This window comes from Geotrypetes seraphini, chromosome 2, assembly GCF_902459505.1.
Source record: "Geotrypetes seraphini chromosome 2, aGeoSer1.1, whole genome shotgun sequence".
Taxonomy (NCBI): domain Eukaryota; kingdom Metazoa; phylum Chordata; class Amphibia; order Gymnophiona; family Dermophiidae; genus Geotrypetes; species Geotrypetes seraphini.
Window position 1 is genome coordinate 345,727,526 of NC_047085.1, and position 20,974 is coordinate 345,748,499.

A 20,974-nucleotide genomic window follows, 5' to 3' on the forward strand; every position below is an offset into this window, starting at 1 on the left:
CACACCTATACCTGCATCACTCCTCATCCAGACATAAGCCTGTGGAATAATCCTTTTAGTCATGCTGAAACTTTTTGACCTTCTGTTAGAGTAGCTAATTTCTGAATTTGTCCACTTTTTATTCAAATCACTCAATTAATCTTAATACATATGAACATTGGATAAAGTCCCCAACTCTTCAGTATTAGTTGCCAAATTCACTGCTCTCGCAGAAGAAACAATGGAAACTTCATCTGAAATAACACAACACTCCAAATCCACAGTATTTATTTAGAAAATTTCTTACCCACTTAAACATCAGGCTGATACTTTATCAAATGATAGTGTCTAGCAGAACTTTCTTCCAATGCTCTGACTCTCAGTGCACTATTGGTAATCAACAGCAAAGTTTTAGCCAGATCAGAGATTGTGTGCTATACAACATCCAGAGTCATGTCTTTTGGTTTATTATGAAAAAAAATTGGTAAATTACAAGTGACATTGTTTGCCTCTACTTACAAAACTAGTTCTTCACCGAGAGGCCCTGGAGAGAATCCCCACACTCCACTCTAGACAGTTGCTTCATGATACAGCAGCAAATTCTCAGACACCAACTCAATAGCCTCTTCCACATTCTCAAGCACCGAATGCTGTTCCACCTAAACCAGGGAAGTTGCCATGCTAGGTTGAGGAGAACGAAACATGCTGTAATAAGATTTATGGTGTACTAATCAGTTACATAAACAAATACGTGCCTGTTAGTTTTCTAGGGAAGACCATAATATCTCATCCAGGTTCAGCTAGCTTTGCCTACTTACACGACACCAGACCCAGGCGTTATGAAATACTTTTATTATGAAAATAGAAAAATATAGTTCATAAGCCAGCAGCAATAACTAATTATTGTTCACAAAATATCCGAATACATATATGAAACTCAGTACACAATTATCACACAACACTTGTTAGATAAATGAAATAAACTAATTCTTACACTCTAAATAATTCCTTATAATAATAATTCCTGATTAGCAGCAAGCTATTACAGTCTATCACCAAAAGTGCTTTACATTTCCTTATCCCAAAGACAATTGAATTCTTTCTCTCTAACCCAGCTGAAAAGACATATAATTCCTTATTCTCACCATCCAATTAGGCCGTAGCACCAACATCAGGTGAAATGGAAGACGTCTTCCCTCAGCTTAGCAGATATAGAAATTCTTCTGTTTAGGAACAGTCCGTCAGCAACTGGAGAAGCTGTAACTTAGGTTGGCAGCCAAGGTTTCCTTTATGTGATGGAATCCATAAAGGACGGTTTCACTCTCTCTCAGGCAGAGAGTCACAAGAGGCAATTTTTCAGGTCTTAATTATTATATAAGAAGTGCAGAGAAACCCTATGATAAGATGCAAGTTCACTCACATCCCAGCATAGACTAAATTAATAATTAGCACGTTTCACTTGGATCTTATCAGATGACCTCTCCGGACCAATCCAGAAACATAACTTAGATGAATAGCCTTTCTGTATAAAGTCTCATACAGGCTGTGAAACAGAAGCGCCTTCGTTAGATAAGAAGCACAGGAGCCATAATTCCCTCAAGATTCACATAGGCAGAGCATGTGTCGTTGACCTAGAATACAGTTCTGGTACATACCCAGAATTCATCAGGCAGAAACAACAAAGATGTGTTCTTCTTTCTCTTCTTGCATGGTTCAGGCTGGAATGATTTCTTGCAAACAATGATTCAGGCTTTATGATGTCGGAGAGGCCTAACCTTCAGGTGTAAATAAGGAAACACCCCTACAATGCCACCTCCCATAGCTGTCAACTAGAGAATGATATGGGGAAAAAAAATCTGTCCCCGTCACTGCCCCATCACTGGACCACCGTCCCCTTCATCGCCCCATCTCCGCCGTCCCCTTCACCGCCTTATCACTGTCCCTGCAGCATCCACTCTTCCCTCTCGCCACCTCACTGCCCAATTTCCACCTTAAGTTCCTTTAATACTCTTGGGTGAATTCCATCTGGTCCAGGAGATTTATCACTTTTTAGTTTGTCAATCTGAAAGTATATCATGTCCAACGTCACATTTACTGTTGTGAGGCTTTCCTCTATGCCCCTGGTGAATATCTTCCCTGTGGTTGGCACTGATGAAATGTCCTCATTTGTGAAGACTGAGGCAAAGAATGAATTTAACCTATCGGCAACCTGTTTGTCCTCTTTAATTGACCCTTTCCTTCCCTGGTCGTCGAGAGGGCCCACTGCCTCTCTTGCTGGTTTCTTTCCTTTTATATATGTAAAAAAAGGCTTGAAGTTTTTGGCTTCTTGCGCTATCTTTTCCTCATAGACTTTTTTGGCGTCTCTTACCACTTTATGACACTTTTTTTGGTCGATTTTGTGACAGTTCCAGGCTTCCATCGTTTTTTCTCGTTTCCATTTTTTAAACGAGTTCCTCTTCTCCCTCACTGCATCTTTCATCTCTTTGGATAACCAAGCTGGTTCTCCTTTGTTCTTTTTTCGCCTTCCTTTGGATATCTTCGTTATGTGAAGATTCTGTGCTTCTGTGATGGTGTTTTTTAGTAGAGACCATGCTTGATCAACTGTTTGGATGTCCGCTTTGCCCTTCTTGAGCCGTTTTCTAACCATCATTCTCATGCTGTCATAATTTCCTCTTTTGAAGTTAAAGGTCGTGGTTCCAGTCTTAATTGGCTTCCCCTTTCCGATGCCAATGGTAAAATTGATCATATTGTGATCACTTGTCCCTAGCGGGGCTGTAACTTCTACATCTGCTGCCCTTCCAGCAATGCCATTTATGACCAAGTCCAGGATTGCATTTCCTCTTGTCGGTTCTGAATTGACCGTAATTACTTATGGTGTCAGCAAAAGAAATGCTGAAGTAGTACTTAACAGTATTGGAGGTATTGAATGACTCATAGTGTAATCTGTGTATTATTTACCTTTGAAGAAATATGAGACACAAAGTCAAGAGTCTGGAGCTGTTGATAATGAATTTGTTGAATGTTATAACATAGGACGAGATCAGATTCTGAGCAAGTGTCTTTTGCAGGATTAATGGTGACTTTTGCATTGAATTGTGATAGGGACTTTTTAATATTATCATGTTTCCAGATGTAGTGAGGAAGACCCAGAATAAATGAGAAGTTTTTTGCATTTGTCCAGGAATGCTTCAGTTAGGTGCAGCATTTTTCCTCAAAATGCTGTGCAAAGGCAATTCAATTTCCAGTCTGCAAAATTTATTTTTTTCCAAACCTTATCACTTACTTGCTCTTTTGGCAGCTAAGAGATTGGTAGTTGAACTTTCTGCTCCCGCTAAGGTTTATTTTTTTTGGTGGACATTAGAAATTAAGCTCTAGAATGAGAAGCTGTTCCTCTTTTTCCTTATTTCTCCTAGTAAGCCTTGGCGTTTATTTATCTTATGGAGTTTTGCCATACTTAGAGTTGATTCCTTTTTTTTGGTCTTACTATCCTTCAGTTCATTGAATCTGATCAGCTTTTCTATGCTTTGTGTTTTGTTTTGTTTTTTTAAACGTGCGTCCTGATTGGCTTATTAGACAGCGGCAGGACACCTACTGCTGCCTACAATCAGGACGTTGTTTATAGAATCCGGGCCTAAATGCTCCGACACTGCCCTGATGCTCATGAGGTGGGGTTGGGGGAATTACTTAATTATAAACTCCAGAAGATGCCTCTCTCTAGCATGAAGAAAGTATTAAGGTAAGCTCTGGAATAAAATGTGAGAAATTGGTACTGTCGACAGTAATTCCTGACTGGATTATAGACATTCTCTACAGAGAGCAACATCTCCAAATAGGTTAATTTTGTGCATACCATGACAGTAATGAATCCCTGTTGAAACCGGTAGTTCATGTAGCAGCCTTATATGGTATCATTTTGTTTTTCCTTACAATTATACTTTATTTAGCGCTTTATTCCCAAACAAGCCAGCTTTTCTCTTAACATATGGCAAATGGCAGATTACAAAGAAGGGCAATTATTGGAGTTTTGGGGGGGTTTGTTTTTATTTTTAATAGGGTTTTTCTTTCTTTCAAAATTGTAAGTCCTGATAACTCTCTTGTCAACAAGTTTTCATAAAGGGATAAAAAAAGAGAATTTCTGTATATCCTTCTTGGGCCCTTGTTGGTAGTTTAGAAGGGACCTCACAGGAGAGGTATTTTCCTCCAAAAATTTATTACTAGGTCCACTGTGAGCACCTCAGTAATTTTATGAGCTCAGGTAAGAGGAAAGAGCTTGTTTTTAATGGTAATGATGCTGAACTTAGAATACTAAACTTTATCAGCTAAACATTAATTTAAACTTAAGCTCCTAAACTGGAGCCTGCCTTTCATTTGCCTGGAGTAAGACTCACTGCTATAATGAGATGCTAAGCTTCTAACTTTTGGCCCTGTGACCACCTTCTTTTTAGGATTGTAAGTTTAGCATCTAGTGGCATGATATCCTAAGTTTAGAAACTTGTTCTGTCCTATTCAGTTTTCTGAGATACCAATTTAGGAGCGTAACACTGAAAGTTAGATACCTAAACTCTTTGAAAACTGATCTATGGATAGAGTTTTATTTTATTGTTTGATAAGCAGATGATAATTTTTCTGTCTACATGCGCACTCAGCTTTTTTTTTTCTCCTAGTGACATTCCCTCCTTCTTGCCTTTTAACATGTCTCTTGCTATCGCAGCTTGTTGGAGCCCGGCTTGTAACATAAAGAACCAAGATCTCACCATGCCAACAACGCTCCTCCAACTTCCCGTCCGACTGCACAAGTTTGTCTGGCAGCTGATTGCACTGGATGACATCAGTGCAGAGATCACATCTGGAAGCCTCAAACTGCAGCAGCGGAGCTTTCAAGGGCCAAGCTGCAACTCGAGCTACCACTACGATATCAACAGCATCAGCCGTGAACACAACTTTGCCCTGGGTGCCTTTTGCCCTGGTGGAGCCATAGAGAGGATTCAGATGAGGGACAATGTTAGCATTGTCCTGAGACCGACTCCAAAAGCAAACCTCAGTGCCACTTTTAAGAAACATCTGAAAGTGACTTTCATACCAGTCATTAAAGGCAAGGAGCTTTTATTCCCTTGTTTTTCATGGGGGATTTTAAGGTCATTGAATGAGGTGGATTTTCCACTTTGAGGTTTGTGAGCCTGGGAATATGTTTGAAAAGATGAAGATACGCATTGAATCCAAAACCTAATAGAGACTTGTAAATGGAGTACCTGAGTAAAGGATAAACAAACAAATACATTTTAGCCACCAAGACTGACATTATTATGTCCTTGGTATTATTTTCAGCTACTTGCTTCTTTAGACCAGGCAAACTTTGCCCTTAAGGCAGGGGTGTCAAAGTCCCTCCTCGAGGGCTGCAATCCAGTCAGGTTTTCAGGATTTCCTCAATGAATATGCAAGAGATCTGTTAGCATGCACTGCTTTCATTGTATGCTAATAGATCTCATGCATATTCATTGGGGAAATCCTGAAAACCCGACTGGATTGCAGCCTTCAAGGAGGGACTTTGACACCCAGATATTTGCATGCACCTACTTTTTTTTTATTTTTTATTTTTTTAGGGATTGGGATTTGTATACTACCTTTTTGTAGTTCTACAACCACACAAAGCAGTTTACATATAGGTACTAAAAGCATTTTTCCCTATCTGTCCCAATGGACTCACAATCTTATCTAATGTACCTGAGGCAGTGGAGGATTGAGTGACTTGCCCAGGGTCACAAGGAGCAGTGCAGGGTTTGAACCCACCATCTCAGGGTGCTGAGGTTGTAGCTCTAACCACTGCACCACACCACACTTTCACACACCTGTCTGGGTTACGATTCTCGAGGATTGAGTTTGCCAACTCCTGCCTTAGACTCTAGGAAAAGGGATGGGATCTGATATACCACCTTTCTGTGGTTGCAGTGAAAGCAGTTTATCTATTGTAAGCAGGTACTTATTTTATTCCTGGGGCAATGGAGGGTTAAGTGACTTGCCCAGAGTTTCAAAGAGCTGCAGCGAGAATTGAATTGGTTTCCCCTGGTTCTCAGGCCACTGCACTGACCATCTGGCTACTCCTGGATCTATTGATAACATTGAGTAATTTAAAAATCAAATTAATGTTAATTGCTGAGACTGTGTTTAGTTATCAGATTTGTTTATTGCTTAAAATCAAAACTGCTTAAAATCATACAAAACAAAAGCTATCTGGGCGACATAGCAGTATACTGCCCTTCAATGGCAAAAGGAAACAAGTGACATTTTAATCAAAATTGGGGTTAATGGCATATCTGACTTTGAAGAAGTAAGCGCTATAAATGCGTGTAATCCTGCTTGTACTACGGTAAATGCCATAGAGGGTCCTTTTTTCATCAAAATTGACCTGGCAGCATAAACTAATTACTGCAGTTCAAAATGTTTTTTATCCCTGGTTTTCTCAAAATAGGAGTTTTGCCACTTGCCTCCTTTTGCTATTGAATGGCAGGGACAAGCAACCTCCGATTTGAATTCTCAGGATATTGCTAAAAATATGTATCGGTCAGATTTGCATATAAATTTAGAGCAGTGTGTATGCAGATCTCTCGTTATATTCCGATAAATTAGTGTCTTATCGGGACTGAAGGCTGCCTATTCTTGGAAATTGGGCAAGTGCTGTTATAAACCTACAGATTATTACACATAGGGGGGCAGCACTTTTATTTATTCAATTTTCTATACCATTCTCCCAAGGGAGCTCAAAATGGTCTACAAGAAGGTACTCCCTTTCTGTCCCAGCAGGCTTACTATCTATCTAATGTACCTGGGGCATTGGGGGGGGGGGATTGAGTGATTTGCCCAAGGCCACAAGGAGCAGTGTGGGTTTGAACCCACAATCTCAGGGTGCTGAGGCTGTAGCTTTAACCACTGTGCCACACACGCTGTGTAGTGAAAAAATTCCCTTGCCTATTAATGCTTTCCATAAAATACCGAAATCAGCTTATATTGGAAAAACATTTTGTGTAACTGTGTATTAAGCCATGAAAGTACATTAGGGGAAATTCTATATATGACCCCAAACCTTAGGGGCTACTTCCAAACCGAATTTTCTGCGTGAGAAATCTTCTGACAGAAGCAAGGTGCCAAAACGGGGCAGAAATGGCAGTTCCATGCAAAGATACACTTACATGCTCTTATATAAATGGGCATGTAAGTGTTCCACATGGATCTGCAAAGAGGAGGGGGGGGCATGGCCATGGGAAGGAGTAAGGGGGGGGGGCAGGAGCATTCCCTTAAACTGCATGCAGTGTTATAGAATTTGGGGGATCTGCACTCAACTTATGCACAGGGATTTACACTTGGTTTCAATTGGTGTAATGCTTTGTGTCTTTCCTTTCCCCCTTTACCCGCCCCCCCCCCCCTCTTTTCCCCCCACTTGTGCTTACCTGACTCACAAGAGTTTTCTGCAAGTTGAAAGCATTTTATTGTTCTGACCTGGTAGTTTCATCTTGCTCTTGAGGGTTTCCAGTTGAAGTGGAATAGGATTTTAGGGAGTCCATTTGCAGCTCTCTCAGGTGATCCATCTATATTTTTACCCCCTATTCAATGTCACCAACCATTGCTATAACAGTCTACAGTCAGAGGTCACAGACTATAGTTCTTTATGTATGCATTCTAATTTTGTTTTGCATATGTTGCCATTGTGCAATGGACACCTCAGCAGAGGGGGCTCTGGATATTTGCCTGTTGAGCATCCCTAGCAGACACATAGAGCAGAAGGCAGGTTTGGAACTGAGCATCCTCTGTAGCAGTATATGTGCGAAGCTAGACAATCTTTGAATCTCTATAAGCATGGTTAAAACTTTCACTCTTGATTTGTTGACCCTTATCAAGAGACTTTAATACAGTCTCATGATTCCATCTAACAAATCAGTGCTTGTTTGTTTTTGTTTTTTATCATTCAACAGATTCAGAGAAGTCTTCCCAGCAGCTATATTATACCACAAAATTAAAATATAAAAACAAACCTAATTGACAATTTTCTTGTCTTTCTCTTTATTTTAAAACAGAAGAGTGTATTTTCAATGTGACACCAAACACCAGCTCCACTGTCTATCTGCAGACTCCTAACTGGGACAACGGTTTGCCAGATTATGTCTCTTTCTCATGGAACATAATTGTCCCCCCAAAACAAGAGGCCGTCCTGGCATTCCTGAAGGATAGGATGGATATTGTTTGTGAAACGGGTCGTGCGTATGTCAACATAAAAGAGCAGAAAATGCAGGGAGAAGAGATTATCCGGAGAGATGATCAGTTGATGCCTGAACCAAAGAGCTTCTACAGTTCTTTCTGGGTGAACATCTCCAACTGCAAGACCATGGCAAACCAGAACAAGCTTAAAGTGCAGTTCTCAGTAACATTCAGCCCGAGACAAACAGGTAAGCTCCCCTTATCTCCTTTAATGATTGGTGAGCTCTGCCAATCTTTTTCTCTGCTGTGTACTGGAGAGTTGTGCAGGGACAGAAATCAAGCCCATCCCTGCTGGAAATCAAATCCGTCCCTGCCTATCCTTTTAAACTTCATTTAATTATGCTAGAAACCCATTTACAAATAAGCAAAGATACATTATTAATTTGGAAATATTAATTGGGAAGAATACATACTTTGTAAACAGGTCTCTGCCAGAGCCTCTAATATAAATATAAATACTCCAGTCAATGAAGATCTCCAAACTATGTCAGTTGAGGACTTCCTCTGAAGGTGTCCAGGGGGTCCCTTTTGCCAAGCTTGGCAGACAGCATTAGTGTCCCTGAGTTACAGATGCTGACACCTCATTGGCTCAAGGATGCTGCCAGCAACTGCTGCGTTTGGTGGAGAGGAGTTCTGGCCCTCTTTGGAGGAGGTCCTCAGCTGGCGGTACTTGGGGATCCCCAACAGCTCACAGAAAGAGTCGGAAAGTACTTCAGTACTGGAGAAATAAAACCAGAAATGCATTCCCTTTTCATTTGAGCACAATACAAACACATCTGCTATATATATTTCCCAAAGCTAACATATTTCAGTCAATAAATTTCTTTTTTACCTTTTTGTCTGGAGATTTATTTTTTTCCATCAAGTTGGTCCCAGTTTCTCTTTTTCTGCTTTCCCATCTTCTGCAAATTCTTCTGTTGCTGCCCATTGGTTCCTTCTACCATGGTCCAGAATTTCTCCCTCTCTCTTCCCTTTCTCCCATTGTACAGCATCCTCACTCCCTTCTGTCCTGGATCAATCTCCCTCTTTTTCCCTTCCTCACTCCTGAACAGCATTTCTTCCTCTCTCTCCCAACTCTTTATCTCTCATTCCCTCTCTTGCTCAGAGGAAGTGAGGAGAGATAGCGAGAGGAATCCAGGGTGCATCTCTTCCACCCCCTCTACTGCCACATCCAACACTTCTCACTCTGTCATCCTCTGGATCATGTGCAGCATCTTTCACCCCTGCCCGCCAGCCCCATGCGCAACGTTTCTCTCATTCCCTCTACCACTGTGTCCAACATTCTGCCCTCTCATCTTTCTCTTCCCCATGCATCTGTACCTCACTCCTCTCCCTCCCTATGCCCCAAAATTCTCCTCTTTCTTCCATTTCCCATATGCACCATCTCTTTCACTCTCACTCACACACTCATGCCCAACAATTCTCCCTTTCTATTTCCACCCCCTCCTCAGCATCTTTCCCTCCCTCGATCCTATGTCCCAAGTTTGTACCCCCTTCCTCTCTCTCCCTTTTCTGTTCATGCCCTCTCCCTTCCTTCTGTGTCCCCATGTGGGCCCCCCTCCCTCCTTCCAGCCTTGGCCCAAGTTTGTGCCCCTTCCATGTCCCAGTGTGCACTCTCTTCTATCCCAAGTTTGTTCCCCCTCTCTTTCCCTTCCTTGGTCCAACATGCATGTATTTTGTGGCCTAACTACTTCGACACCAGTTACTGCTCTGTTCACTCCTTACATTATTGACATGTGAGAGAGTAATAAGCCTTTGAGACTCTTCACAAAGGCATAGACGTAGAAACACTGTCAGTGTCGAGTTTTCGCAGTGCTACAATCAAATAGAATATCTTGAATTATCCCAGGACAAGCAGGCAGGTATTCTCACTAGTGGGTGACATCATCTGACGGAGCCCCGATGCGGACGTCTCACAAGCATACTTGCTTGTAAAAACTTTAGAAGTTTCGAGTCGCCTGCACCACGCATGCGTGAGTGCCTTCCCACCCAGTGCACCGGGCGCGTCTCCTCAGTTCTTACTTTTCCGTGGAGCCGAGAAGTCCGTCTTCAACTCTCTGCACGAAGTAACTTCACTTGTGCCTTCTAAGTCCGCGGTTTTGGGTTCTTTTTACTCAGAATCGTCGGTTTTCGTTATGTTTCTTGTTTTTCCTCCCCCCAAAAAAATTTCTTCCATACGTTCGACTGGGCAAGCCACGTGGCCGCAGCCCCGCGGCTTCGATCTTGCGGCGGAGCTTTTTCAGCCTATGTCCCGGCCTATCACCGGTTTTAAAAAGTGTCGATTTCGCTGACGGACCCTCATCAACGCTGTCTTCGGTGTCTCGGGCCTCAACACTTTCTGAAATCGTGCCAGTCTTGCTCCACACTTACAGCACGTGCGTTCAAGCGTCGCTGCTTCTTGTGGGAGTCGCTGTTCAGCAAGGAGGCTTCGACGGAGCTGTCTTCATCGAAAAGCGTTACACCATCGTCTTCCTCCTCGACTCTTCAGCCTTCCACCTCTGTGGCTCTGAGTCTGCTCAAGCCTGCTTCGTTTGTGCCGGCTCCGGCTCCGGGTCCGGCTCCAACGCCTGCTGTGGTGCCTTCCTCTGTCTCTGCAGGTCAGATAGCGCAGCAGCCCATTCCCCCCGTGGTGCTAAAGGTGCCCAAGGCTTCTAAGCCCAAGCATCCGGGCTCCAGGGAGCGTGAAGCCCGTGTAGGAGGTCCCATTGCGGATGCAGATCCCTCCTTGCTGGCTTCGTTCCAGACCTTGCTTGAGAAGCAATTCATCGAGCTCTTTACCACTATGGGGCCAAAGCTTCTCTCCCAAATCCAGCCTGGGCACGCGGAGGCATCCCGCGAGGTCGAGCTGCCTCCAGTGCCTCAGCGACGCACGCACTCTCTGCAGGGAGCCAAATCTCTGCGAGTGTCTGGTCTGGCATCGATACATGCATCACAAGGAGCAGAGTCTTTGTCCATGCCTCCCTTGGAACCAATTCACTCGATGCAAGGAGAAGAGTCTTTGCGAGTGCCTCCGTTGGAACCGATTCACTCGATGCAAGGAGCAGAGTCTTTGCGAGTGCCTCCATCGGAACCGATACCCTCAATGCCAGGCCTCGAAGCTTGGTGGGTGCCTCGAGGTGCTTCTACCCAACCACCTCTGCTGCGATCCACCGCCTCCATCCCCATCTACTCGCTGGAAGCCTCGACGTTTGAGGCCTACTTCCAGGCGCAGTTCTGGTCATCGCTCGAGGCATTCTTCGAGGCATTCATCCAGGCATGCCTCGCCTCGTCGGAAGCAGCCTTTCCTCGAATATTCGCCACAGGCCACTTCGCCTCCTCCTATGCCGGAGCTCGAGGACACCATGGGATCTTTTTCTCCCTGTCGATCCCCGGCCTCATTGGATCCAGAGGTCTCGACATCCTCGAGTCCTTCTCGGGGTCCTGCTCTGGCTGACCAGCTGTCTTTCTCCTCTTTCCTTCGGCAGATGGCTGTGGATTTGGACATTAACTGGACACGGGTCCAAATTTTCTAAAGAGTATCTGGAGACGATGCATCTCCCTCAGCCGCCTGCTGAGTCCCTCCGGCTTCCTCTGCATAAGCTGCTGGACCAGACCTCCATGCGCTGTTTTGAGACGCCTTACTCCATCCCCGCTGTTCCCGGGAAATTGAATGCCAGGTATCGCACAGTACACCTTAAAGGATTTGATGGTGCCCAACTCTCCCATCAGTCCCTCTTGGTGGAGTCCTCATTGAAGCAGTCTCACCCCTCCTAGGTCTATGCCACCGTTCCACCTGGCCGGGAGGGCAAGACCATGGACAGATTCGGCAGGCACATCTACCAGAACTCGATGATGGCCTCTCGAGTCCTTAATTATAATTTTCATTTTACAACCTATTTTGAGTTTTTCCTCCTGGTCCTGCAAAAGTTCCTGCCCTATTTGGACTCTCAAGCGCAGGTTGAGTACCAGGAGGTTCTGGCTTCGTTGTCCCAACTCCGGTTGCAGATGATGCAGTCCTCCTACGACGCCTTTGAACTCTCTGCAAGGGCTGCTGCTTGTTCGGTGGCCATGCGACGCCTGGCATGGCTTAGAACCATCAATATGGACCCCAATCTTCAGGACAGGCTGGCTAACGTCCCGTGTGCTGGAGCCGACCTCTTCGATGAGTCCATGGAGGCGGCAACCAAAAAGCTGTCGGACCATGAGAAATCCTTCCAGTCGATTCTCCGCCCGAAGCCCAAGCCTGCTCCTCCTCATCCATCATGCCCGCCTTTGATCTACCAGCGGCGTTACCCACTGAAACAGGCTCCTCCTATCCGTCAGCCTGTTAAGAGGCAGCATCCGCAGAAGCAGCCACAAAAACCTCAAACGTCTGCTGTGCCCAAGGCTCCTCAGCCTTTTTGACTGTCTCATGGAGAGCATAATGTCCGTCGTTCTGCCCTTCCCTGTTTTTCCCCCCATCGGAGGTCAGCTCCATCATTTTTATCATCGATGGACGGCTATTACCATCGACCTTTCCATCGTAAGGGAGGGATACTCTCTTCAGTTCCATCGAGTTCCTCCAGAACATCCTCCAAGAGAGTATCCTTCCAACTTAACCCAGACCGCCCTCCTTCTTCAGGAAGCTCAGGCTTTGCTCCAGCTCCGGGCTGTCGAGCCAGTCCCTTTGGCTCAACGGAACAAGGGTTTTTACTCCTGGTACTTCCTTGTTCCAAAGAAGACGGGCAATCTGCGTCCTATTTTGGATCTCAGGGTACTCAACAAGTTTCTGGTCAAAGAAAAGTTTTGCATGTTGACCCTGGCTTCTCTCTATCCCCTTCTCGAGCAGAACAACTGGTTATGCTCTCTAGATCTCAAGGAGGCCTACACTCATATTCCCATCCATCCGGCCTCTCGACAATACCTCAGATTTTGAGTGGGACATCTTCATCTTCAATACCGAATGCTTCCTTTCGGCATGGCTTCGTCACCCAGAGTCTTCACCAAAGTGCCTGGGCGCAGCACTCAGGAACCATGGTCTTCAGGTGTTTCCCTACCTCGACGACTGGCTCATCAAGGATTCCACGTCTCAGGGAGTCGTCCAGGCGACCCAGAGGACAATCTGGTTCCTGCAGAGTCTGGGGTTCGAGATCAACTTTCCAAAATCCCATCTGCAACCTTCCCAGACTCTTCCCTTCATAGGAGCTGTTCTGGATACTATTCAACTCGGAGCATTCCTTCCTCCACAACGCCTGGATGCTCTTCTTCGTCTTTGTCATTCAGTGTCCTCTCGCCCGTCCATCTCGGTGAGACATATGATGGTTCTTCTGGGTCACATGGCCTTTACAGTACACGTGACTCCTTTTGCCAGACTTCACCTACGAATTCCTCAGTGGACCCTGGCATCTCAATGGACGCAGGTCTCCGACCCTCTGACTCGACGCATTCAGGTCACTCCTGCTCTGACACAGTCTCTTCGCTGGTGGATGCTCTCTTCCAATCTCTCCAGAGGTTTGCTGTTTTTCACGCCTCCCCATCAGAAGGTTCTCACGACTGACTCCTCGACCTATGCTTGGGGGGCTCATCTGGATGGTCTACGCATTCAAAGCTATTGGACGAGTGCAGATCGCCTGTGCCACATCAATCTCCTGGAACTCAGGGTGATTTTCAATGCTCTCAATGCTTTTCAGCATCTGCTTCACGACAAGGTAGTCCTCATTCACACAGACAATCAAGTCGCCATGTATTATGTCAACAAGCAGGGAGGTACGGGTTCGGCTTCCCTCTGTCAGGAAGCTCTAAAAGTTTGGGATTGGGCTATTCACCACAACACCTTCCTCAAAGCTGTCTACATTCAGGGGGCGGACAATGCCTTGGCGGACAACTTGAGTCGTCTTCTCTGGCCTCACGAATGGACTCTCCATTCCACGCCCCTTCATCACATTTTCTCTCTGTGGGGGATGCCTCAGATAGACCTCTTTGCAGCCCCTCACAACTTCAAATTGCCTCAGTTCTGCTTCAGGATCTACACTCCTCATTGCCTCGAGGCAGATGCTTTTCTTCTGGACTGGAGGAATCTCTTTCTGTATGCGTTTCCTCCGTTTCCTCTCATTCAAGAGACTCTAGTCAAGCTGAAGTCCGACCAAGCCACCATGATTCTGATTGCTCCTCGGTGGCCCAGACAACCGTGGTACTCCCTTCTGCTTCAACTCAGCAGCAGGGAGCCCTTCCTTCTACCAATGTTTCCATCACTGCTTACACAGCATCAGGGATCTCTACTTCATCCCAACCTACAGTCTCTACACTTGACAGCTTGGTTCCTCTCAACATAACTCCCCTCCAGTTTTTACAAGCTGTGCAGGATGTTTTGGAAGCTTCACGGAAGCCTGCTACTAGGCAATGCTATTCCCAAAAATGGACTAGATTTTCTACTTGGTGTTTTTCTCATCATAAGGAGCCTCAACATGCCTCCTTATCCTCCGTTTTGGACTATCTTTTGCACCTATCTCATTCTGGCCTCAAGTCTACATCGATACGAGTCCATCTTAGTGCAATTGCTGCTTTCCATCAGCCGCTTCAAGGGAAACCTCTCTCTGCTCATCCTGTGGTTTCCAGATTCATGAAAGGACTTTTCCATGTCAGTCCTCCTCTCAAACCGCCTCCAGTAGTTTGGGACCTCAATATTGTTCTTTCTCAGCTTATGAAACCTCCATTTGAACCTATTGATAAGGCTCATCTGAAGCATCTCACTTGGAAAGTGGTGTTTCTCATTGGCCTCAGTTCTGCTCGTCGAGTTAGTGAGCTTCAAGCATTGGTTGCGGATCCACCTTTTACAGTGTTCCATCATGACAAGGTGGTTCTTCGCACTCATCCGAAATTCCTGCCTAAAGTTGTCTCAGAGTTTCATCTCAATCAATCCATTGTTCTTCCAGTGTTTTTTTCCAAAGCCTCATTCTCATCCTGGAGAATTGGCTCTTCATACTTTGGACTGTAAGCGTGCTTTGGCTTTCTATCTGGAATGCACCAAGCCTCACAGAACTGCTCCTCAACTTTTCATCTCCTTTGATCCGAACAAGTTGGGACATCCTATCTCTAAGCGTACCATCTCCAACTGGATGGCGGCTTGTATCTCTTTCTGCTATGCCCAGGCTGGATTACCTCTTCACAGTAAAGTCACAGCCCATAAGGTCAGAGCAATGGCAGCATCTGTAGCTTTCCTCAAATCGACACCGATTGAGGAGATTTGTAAAGCTGCCACTTGGTCCTCGGTTCATACCTTCACTTCTCATTATTGTCTTGATACTTTTTCCAGACAGGATGGACATTTTGGCCAAACTGTATTACAGAATTTATTCTCCTAAGTTGCCAACTCTCCGTCCATCCCATTGTGGTTAGCTTGGAGGTCACCCATTAGTGAGAATACCTGCCTGCTTGTCCTGGGATAAAGCAATGTTACTTACTGTAACAGTTGTTATCCAGGGACAGCAGGCAGCTATTCTCACATCCCACCCACCTCCCCTGGGTTGGCTTCTCTGCTAGCTATCTGAACTGAGGAGACACGTCCCGTGTACTGGGCAGGAAGGCACTCGCGCATGCGCAGTGTGGGCGACTCAAAACTTCTAAAGTTTCTACAAGCAAGTATGCTTGTGAGACGTCCGCATCGGATGACGTTACCCACTAGTGAGAATAGCTGCCTGCTGTCCCTGGATAACAACTGTTACGGTAAGTAACATTGCTTTTTCTACCCATGGCTAAATTATTGACATCTTATCCTATGGCCTAGAACTTTAGCTTGTATTATTCCCTACAAAGAATGCTCGGTGGATATTTTTTAATAGTTCATGTAATTTTGACCAAAATATTTTACAAATTGTAAGTGTAAGATTGCAGTGAAATACATTTTGATGCAGCTGGAATATTAGAATATCATTAAATTTATATGTCCCTCTTTTCTTTTAATAGATCCCAAAACTATACTGATTGCTGCTGTGGCTAGTGGGGTTGGGCTGCTGACGGTGGTGATCATAGGAGTGACCATTTGCTGCGTTAAGAAGAAGTAGGTTTCTTTTACTTAAACACTTCTTATTGAGCGAAATAAACCTCTTGCTGTGTTTTGGGATGTAATTGCACAAGCCATTAGCCAATATAGTGTTTCATTCCTTTGAGCTTAGAGAAGAGCTTAAAATGTGAATTAATATTCCATTTTTGATTATGGACTCATGGATGCGCAATTGGTTGACATGCTGTATCCTAATTTAGTCAGTTTATTGCTGCCATATGTGGAGTAACTATTATTATCAAGCCATATATCATCAGTAGGGGTGAAACCAAAAAAACATATAGCTTAAAAGGAAATATATTATCTTTAAGCTTAGTTAATTTAAAGGTCATTATTCCTATAGCACTACCAGATAATATAGAGTAGACAATAAATTAAATCGCCTTAAGTGCAACAAAGGAAATTACGGAGTAATCTATATTTCCTAGGGTTACCAGACATCCGGATTTCCACGGATATGTCCTTTTCAGGACATGTCCGTGGGTCCGAACGGCTTTTCAAAACCCGGCACATTGTCCGGATTTTGAAAAGCCACCTCAAATCGTGTTGGGCAGGGCGGAAGTCCGCACAAGAGCAGGCAGCGAAGGGTGGGGCTAGGGCGGAACTGGGGGCGGGATTAGGGCGTTACAGGGTGGGGATAGATGGGTCTAGGGCAGTGGTCTCAAACTCGCTGCCCGCCAGGTACTATTTTGAGGCCCTCGGTATGTTTATCATAATCATAAAAGTGAAATAAAACATTTTCTTGATTATATGTCTCTCTAGCTATAAATGACAATATTATTATTAAGACTTAGTCAAAAGGAAAGATTTATAAACTATAAAGAATTTTACCTCATGCAAAATTGTCATTTCTTTAATAAGACATTAACTATTTTTTCTGAGGCCCTCCAAGTACCTAAAAATCCAAAATGTGGCCCTGCAAAGGGTTTGAGTTTGAGACCACTGGTCTAGGGGGTCCGGATTTTCCGATTGGAAAATCTGGCAACCCTAATATTTCCTATATGTATTTCTTTATTTTTCTTCTCAGTTCTATGATGTGGGCTATATTGTTTTCTTTAATGAATGCTTCTTGTACTGATCTGTTTGCAAAATTCTAAAATAGAATAAAATAAAATATCAGTAGAAGCAATATGGCAACATACATATCTGTATCAACACTTACACACGTAAGTTGCTATTTCAGAACTTAGACGTGTGAGTGTTGATACACAGACGTGTATATATGCCATTATAGAAACTCACTAAGTTCTGCCAATTAAGTACAGTTCCTGCAATTATTCAGCACAACTGTTAAAAGAGGAGGGGGTGGGGCACAAAATCACGCCAGCATTGAATATTCGAATATACATGGATAAATGGCACTTTGGGCCTGATTCAGGAACTGGCGCTGGTATCAGCCAGAGCCTCTAAAATTGGTGCCTGTTGCATGTCAATCGAGTACCGGCGCTGGTTGCAGAATTGCAGGCAGGTCAAACACAGTTGCCAGAAGTGTAGGCCAGGGTTTTGAATGTCTACTTTTCTGGCACCTATGTTTCACATGAATCATGTCTGCGGAGATACGGGTAGGCACCTCCATAGATGCAATTCCAGCGCCAGAAATGTAGGCACTAGCGGGCACCTCCCTTTTTTTAATGCAATTTTAATTGCTTTTAAATAATGCAGTCAATTAGCACATTGCTTAAAGACAATTAAACCAATTAAGAAGGCAGCAGTAGGGCGCCTACCACCGCCTATCTTCTGGCGCTACTTCCAGAATCAGGACTTTTGGGTCTGCTTAAGGCCAATATTGCAAGATACACCAATTTTCAAACAGTATATTGGCATACTTTCTCTTTGAAGATAATCATACCAAGAATACTCATGCACAGTGATGCCTGCTATCTGGCGTGCACAAAACGTTTTGATAAAATTTACATGCATATTAGTGAAAAGCCAGAGCAGTTTTGACAGTTTAAATAAAATAGATATGTAGCTATGATTTTGTTTGCTCTAATGCCTTTGGATTGTGTTTATTACTTTATAATGCATATAAATCATGATTTTGATTTATGGATTGGTTTATTTTACATGTTATGTGTTTGGTAGCAACAACTATTGAGCGAGGCAGAATACAAATGCTTAAATTAAAACTACACCCCACTGACATTGGTAATATTAAAAAAAAAAAAAAAGAACAACAACAAAAAAAGATGGGGCTCATTCAGTCCTAAAGAGAAGAGAAAATAGAAGGCTCAGAGGAAAAAGGAAATGATGATCAGACTAGGGTATATAGACGAGGGTAGAAACAAATGCTAGTTTTCATTTTAACTACTGAATTATGTAACATTTGAAAGGTTGCATTTTTAATAATTATAAATTGTGGGGTTGACTCACAATACATTTATAAATGGGTTTTAATTTTATATAAATGATACATAGCACTGCTCTAGTTGTGTGTTTTTTTTTCTAACCATTGTCCCATTTAGGAAGGGATATTTTTGGCATATTTTCTCATAGGAAGTACATAAAATAACTATTTCTCCCCCTCTCTCCTTCCCTTTCTCTCTCCCTCTCTCTCCTTCCCTTCCTCTCTCTCCCCCTCCCTCCGTCTCTCTCTCCCTCCCGCCCTCTCTCTCCCCCTCTTTCTCTCGCCCTCCCTCTCTCTCTTGCCATCGCTCTCTAGCTCTCTCTTGCCCTCGCTCTCTCCCTCCCTCACTCTCTCTCGCCCTCTCTGAATTCATAAGGCAGGGATTACAGGGTCTAGACAGAGGGTCACTATAAAGGTTACTTCAGGGTTAGGGTCTAAACAATTTAGGTGGTGGAGAACTTACAGGTCATGGACCTGGGGGACCGCCACGGGAGCAGACTGCTGGGCATGATGGACCCCTGGTCTGACCCGGCAGAGGCACTGCTTATGTTCTTAAATTTTAAGCTGTTGATGTTGAAGACAGGAGAAAGATGGGCTGGGTGATGGAAGAGTTGGCTGGGAAAGGAGGCAGCTGTGACATTAGCAACAGAAGGAAAGAGGGAGGTTGAAAAGAAGAAGATTAAGGGGAAGTGGAGAGGATTAATGACATGAAGTAATGGGTAATGGGAGCAAGTTCCTAATAAGTGGAAATGGAATGGTAAGAGAGGGCCAGAAAGCAAGAATAGTAGAAAGAGGAACCTGAAAAGGAAGAGCACTAGTAAGTTTCCCAGGCTGGTTTGTGAAGGTAGTCTAGCTATGCTCTAATCATTTAATACAGTAAATGATTTAGAAATGTCCTTTAATTTATGTCACAGCTGTCTTTACTTTACTTGCAGGAAGGAGGAAAACAGGAATGCAATGGTGGGTGTGTATAATGCCAATGTCAATACACAGATGCCTGGTCAAAAGGTTGTGTTTAACAAGGGAAGGCATAAGAATGAGTCGCACATCTACGCAGTAATTGATGACAACATGGTCTATGGTCACTTGCTGGATGAGTCTTCTAATGGAGTAATGACCCCAGCGGTAGGTGTGTACCAGCCGTTCCAGGGTCACATGGAAAATCCTCCACCTGTACCATCTCCTAGCTTCCTGAGAAAGAGGATAAAGGAGGAGAACTTTGAGGATCCCCTTTCTTTATTGTTGAGAGATAATGAGCTGTACACTTTTGCACAACGCAAACCAGAAGAACCAATGAGCAGTGGAGATTCAGGTATCCATTTGATGGAAAATCACAACCAAGAAGATCTAATAGACTCCTCCAAAGATTAACTTTGTGCTACTTTTATCATTTTTGGCATAGATATGACTACATACACTCTGTCGCCCTAATCTTGCCTGTTCCAAAAATGAAAGGCAGGGTGGAGAAATTCAGGTTTTTCTATGCTTTTTTTTTTTTCTCATTTAACAAAAAACACAAAATTAAGCACAATTCCCAGGAAAAATTGATGACATTGTGCGGAGCTTATAAAATATTTTTTATCCATCTAAAACTGGACAGTAAATATGGATGTTTTAGTAGACAATTCAAGATGGTTTTCGAGCAATATCTTGAGCTACTGTGCTCACTTCAAGTCTTTTCACCAGCTAGTCACTTGGATTTCCTGCTTCTTATGCTGGTTGACTCCTTCTTCCCTTAAATCTCAGGGATAGAGACATCAGGGAAGCTCATTTCAGATTTCTCAGTTTGTGGTGATACTACTTGTTCAGATGTGTGGATTCAAAGGATGACATAAAGATGCTTTTGGGAAGGAGTATTGTAAATATTAGTAGCGACCCCTTTACACAGACCGTGGAACTGATATGGAAATGTTTTATGAAGAGCCAAAGGGCCATGGTGTGCATCAAGAATGTTGCAGGTCTTGGGGGTGGGGGAATGTGTCCTAAGCTTTTCATATATAAAATAAATTGGCTATGTACATTTTGTATAACAACACCACAAATATTTCATACCACTTTAAAACCTGTCAGCATCAGCTTTTATTTATTTTATTTCATATTTGGTCTTACAGTTGTGCTAAGGTCACCTGATATTCCTCAGTAATAAAATTGTGACTTTTCGGTTATTGTTTACCAGGGCATTCTGTGTACTCTGTAAGAGAAAATGTGGTAAGAGGGGAAGGACTTCAAAATGCCGACACTTAATGAGCCTTTTTTTCTTAGATTGCTCCAGGAATGGGGGGAACCCCTTATTGAATGGTACTAGATATTGACTAGTCTTTAATACCCTATTTTACAAAGCCACATGGTAAAAGCCCCGAAGCCCTTTAAATATCTATTGGTTC

General features: G+C 43.7%; 1 protein-coding gene across 6 annotated transcripts in view; it reads left to right on the plus strand.

The window, feature by feature from the left end:
* Nucleotides 1-20,767, plus strand: part of CDCP1 (CUB domain containing protein 1) — a 132,553-nt gene extending 111,786 nt beyond the window's left edge. For all 6 annotated transcript variants that reach the window (XM_033930324.1, XM_033930323.1, XM_033930327.1 and 3 more), the window contains exons 6-9: nt 4,691-5,071; nt 8,046-8,414; nt 16,147-16,240; nt 19,526-20,767. In XM_033930324.1, the coding sequence (XP_033786215.1) occupies nt 4,691-5,071; nt 8,046-8,414; nt 16,147-16,240; nt 19,526-19,961 (1,280 nt within the window). In that variant the 3' untranslated portion in view covers nt 19,962-20,767. The remainder of the gene's footprint in view (nt 1-4,690; nt 5,072-8,045; nt 8,415-16,146; nt 16,241-19,525) is intronic.
* The last annotated feature ends 207 nt before the right edge of the window (nt 20,768-20,974 follow it).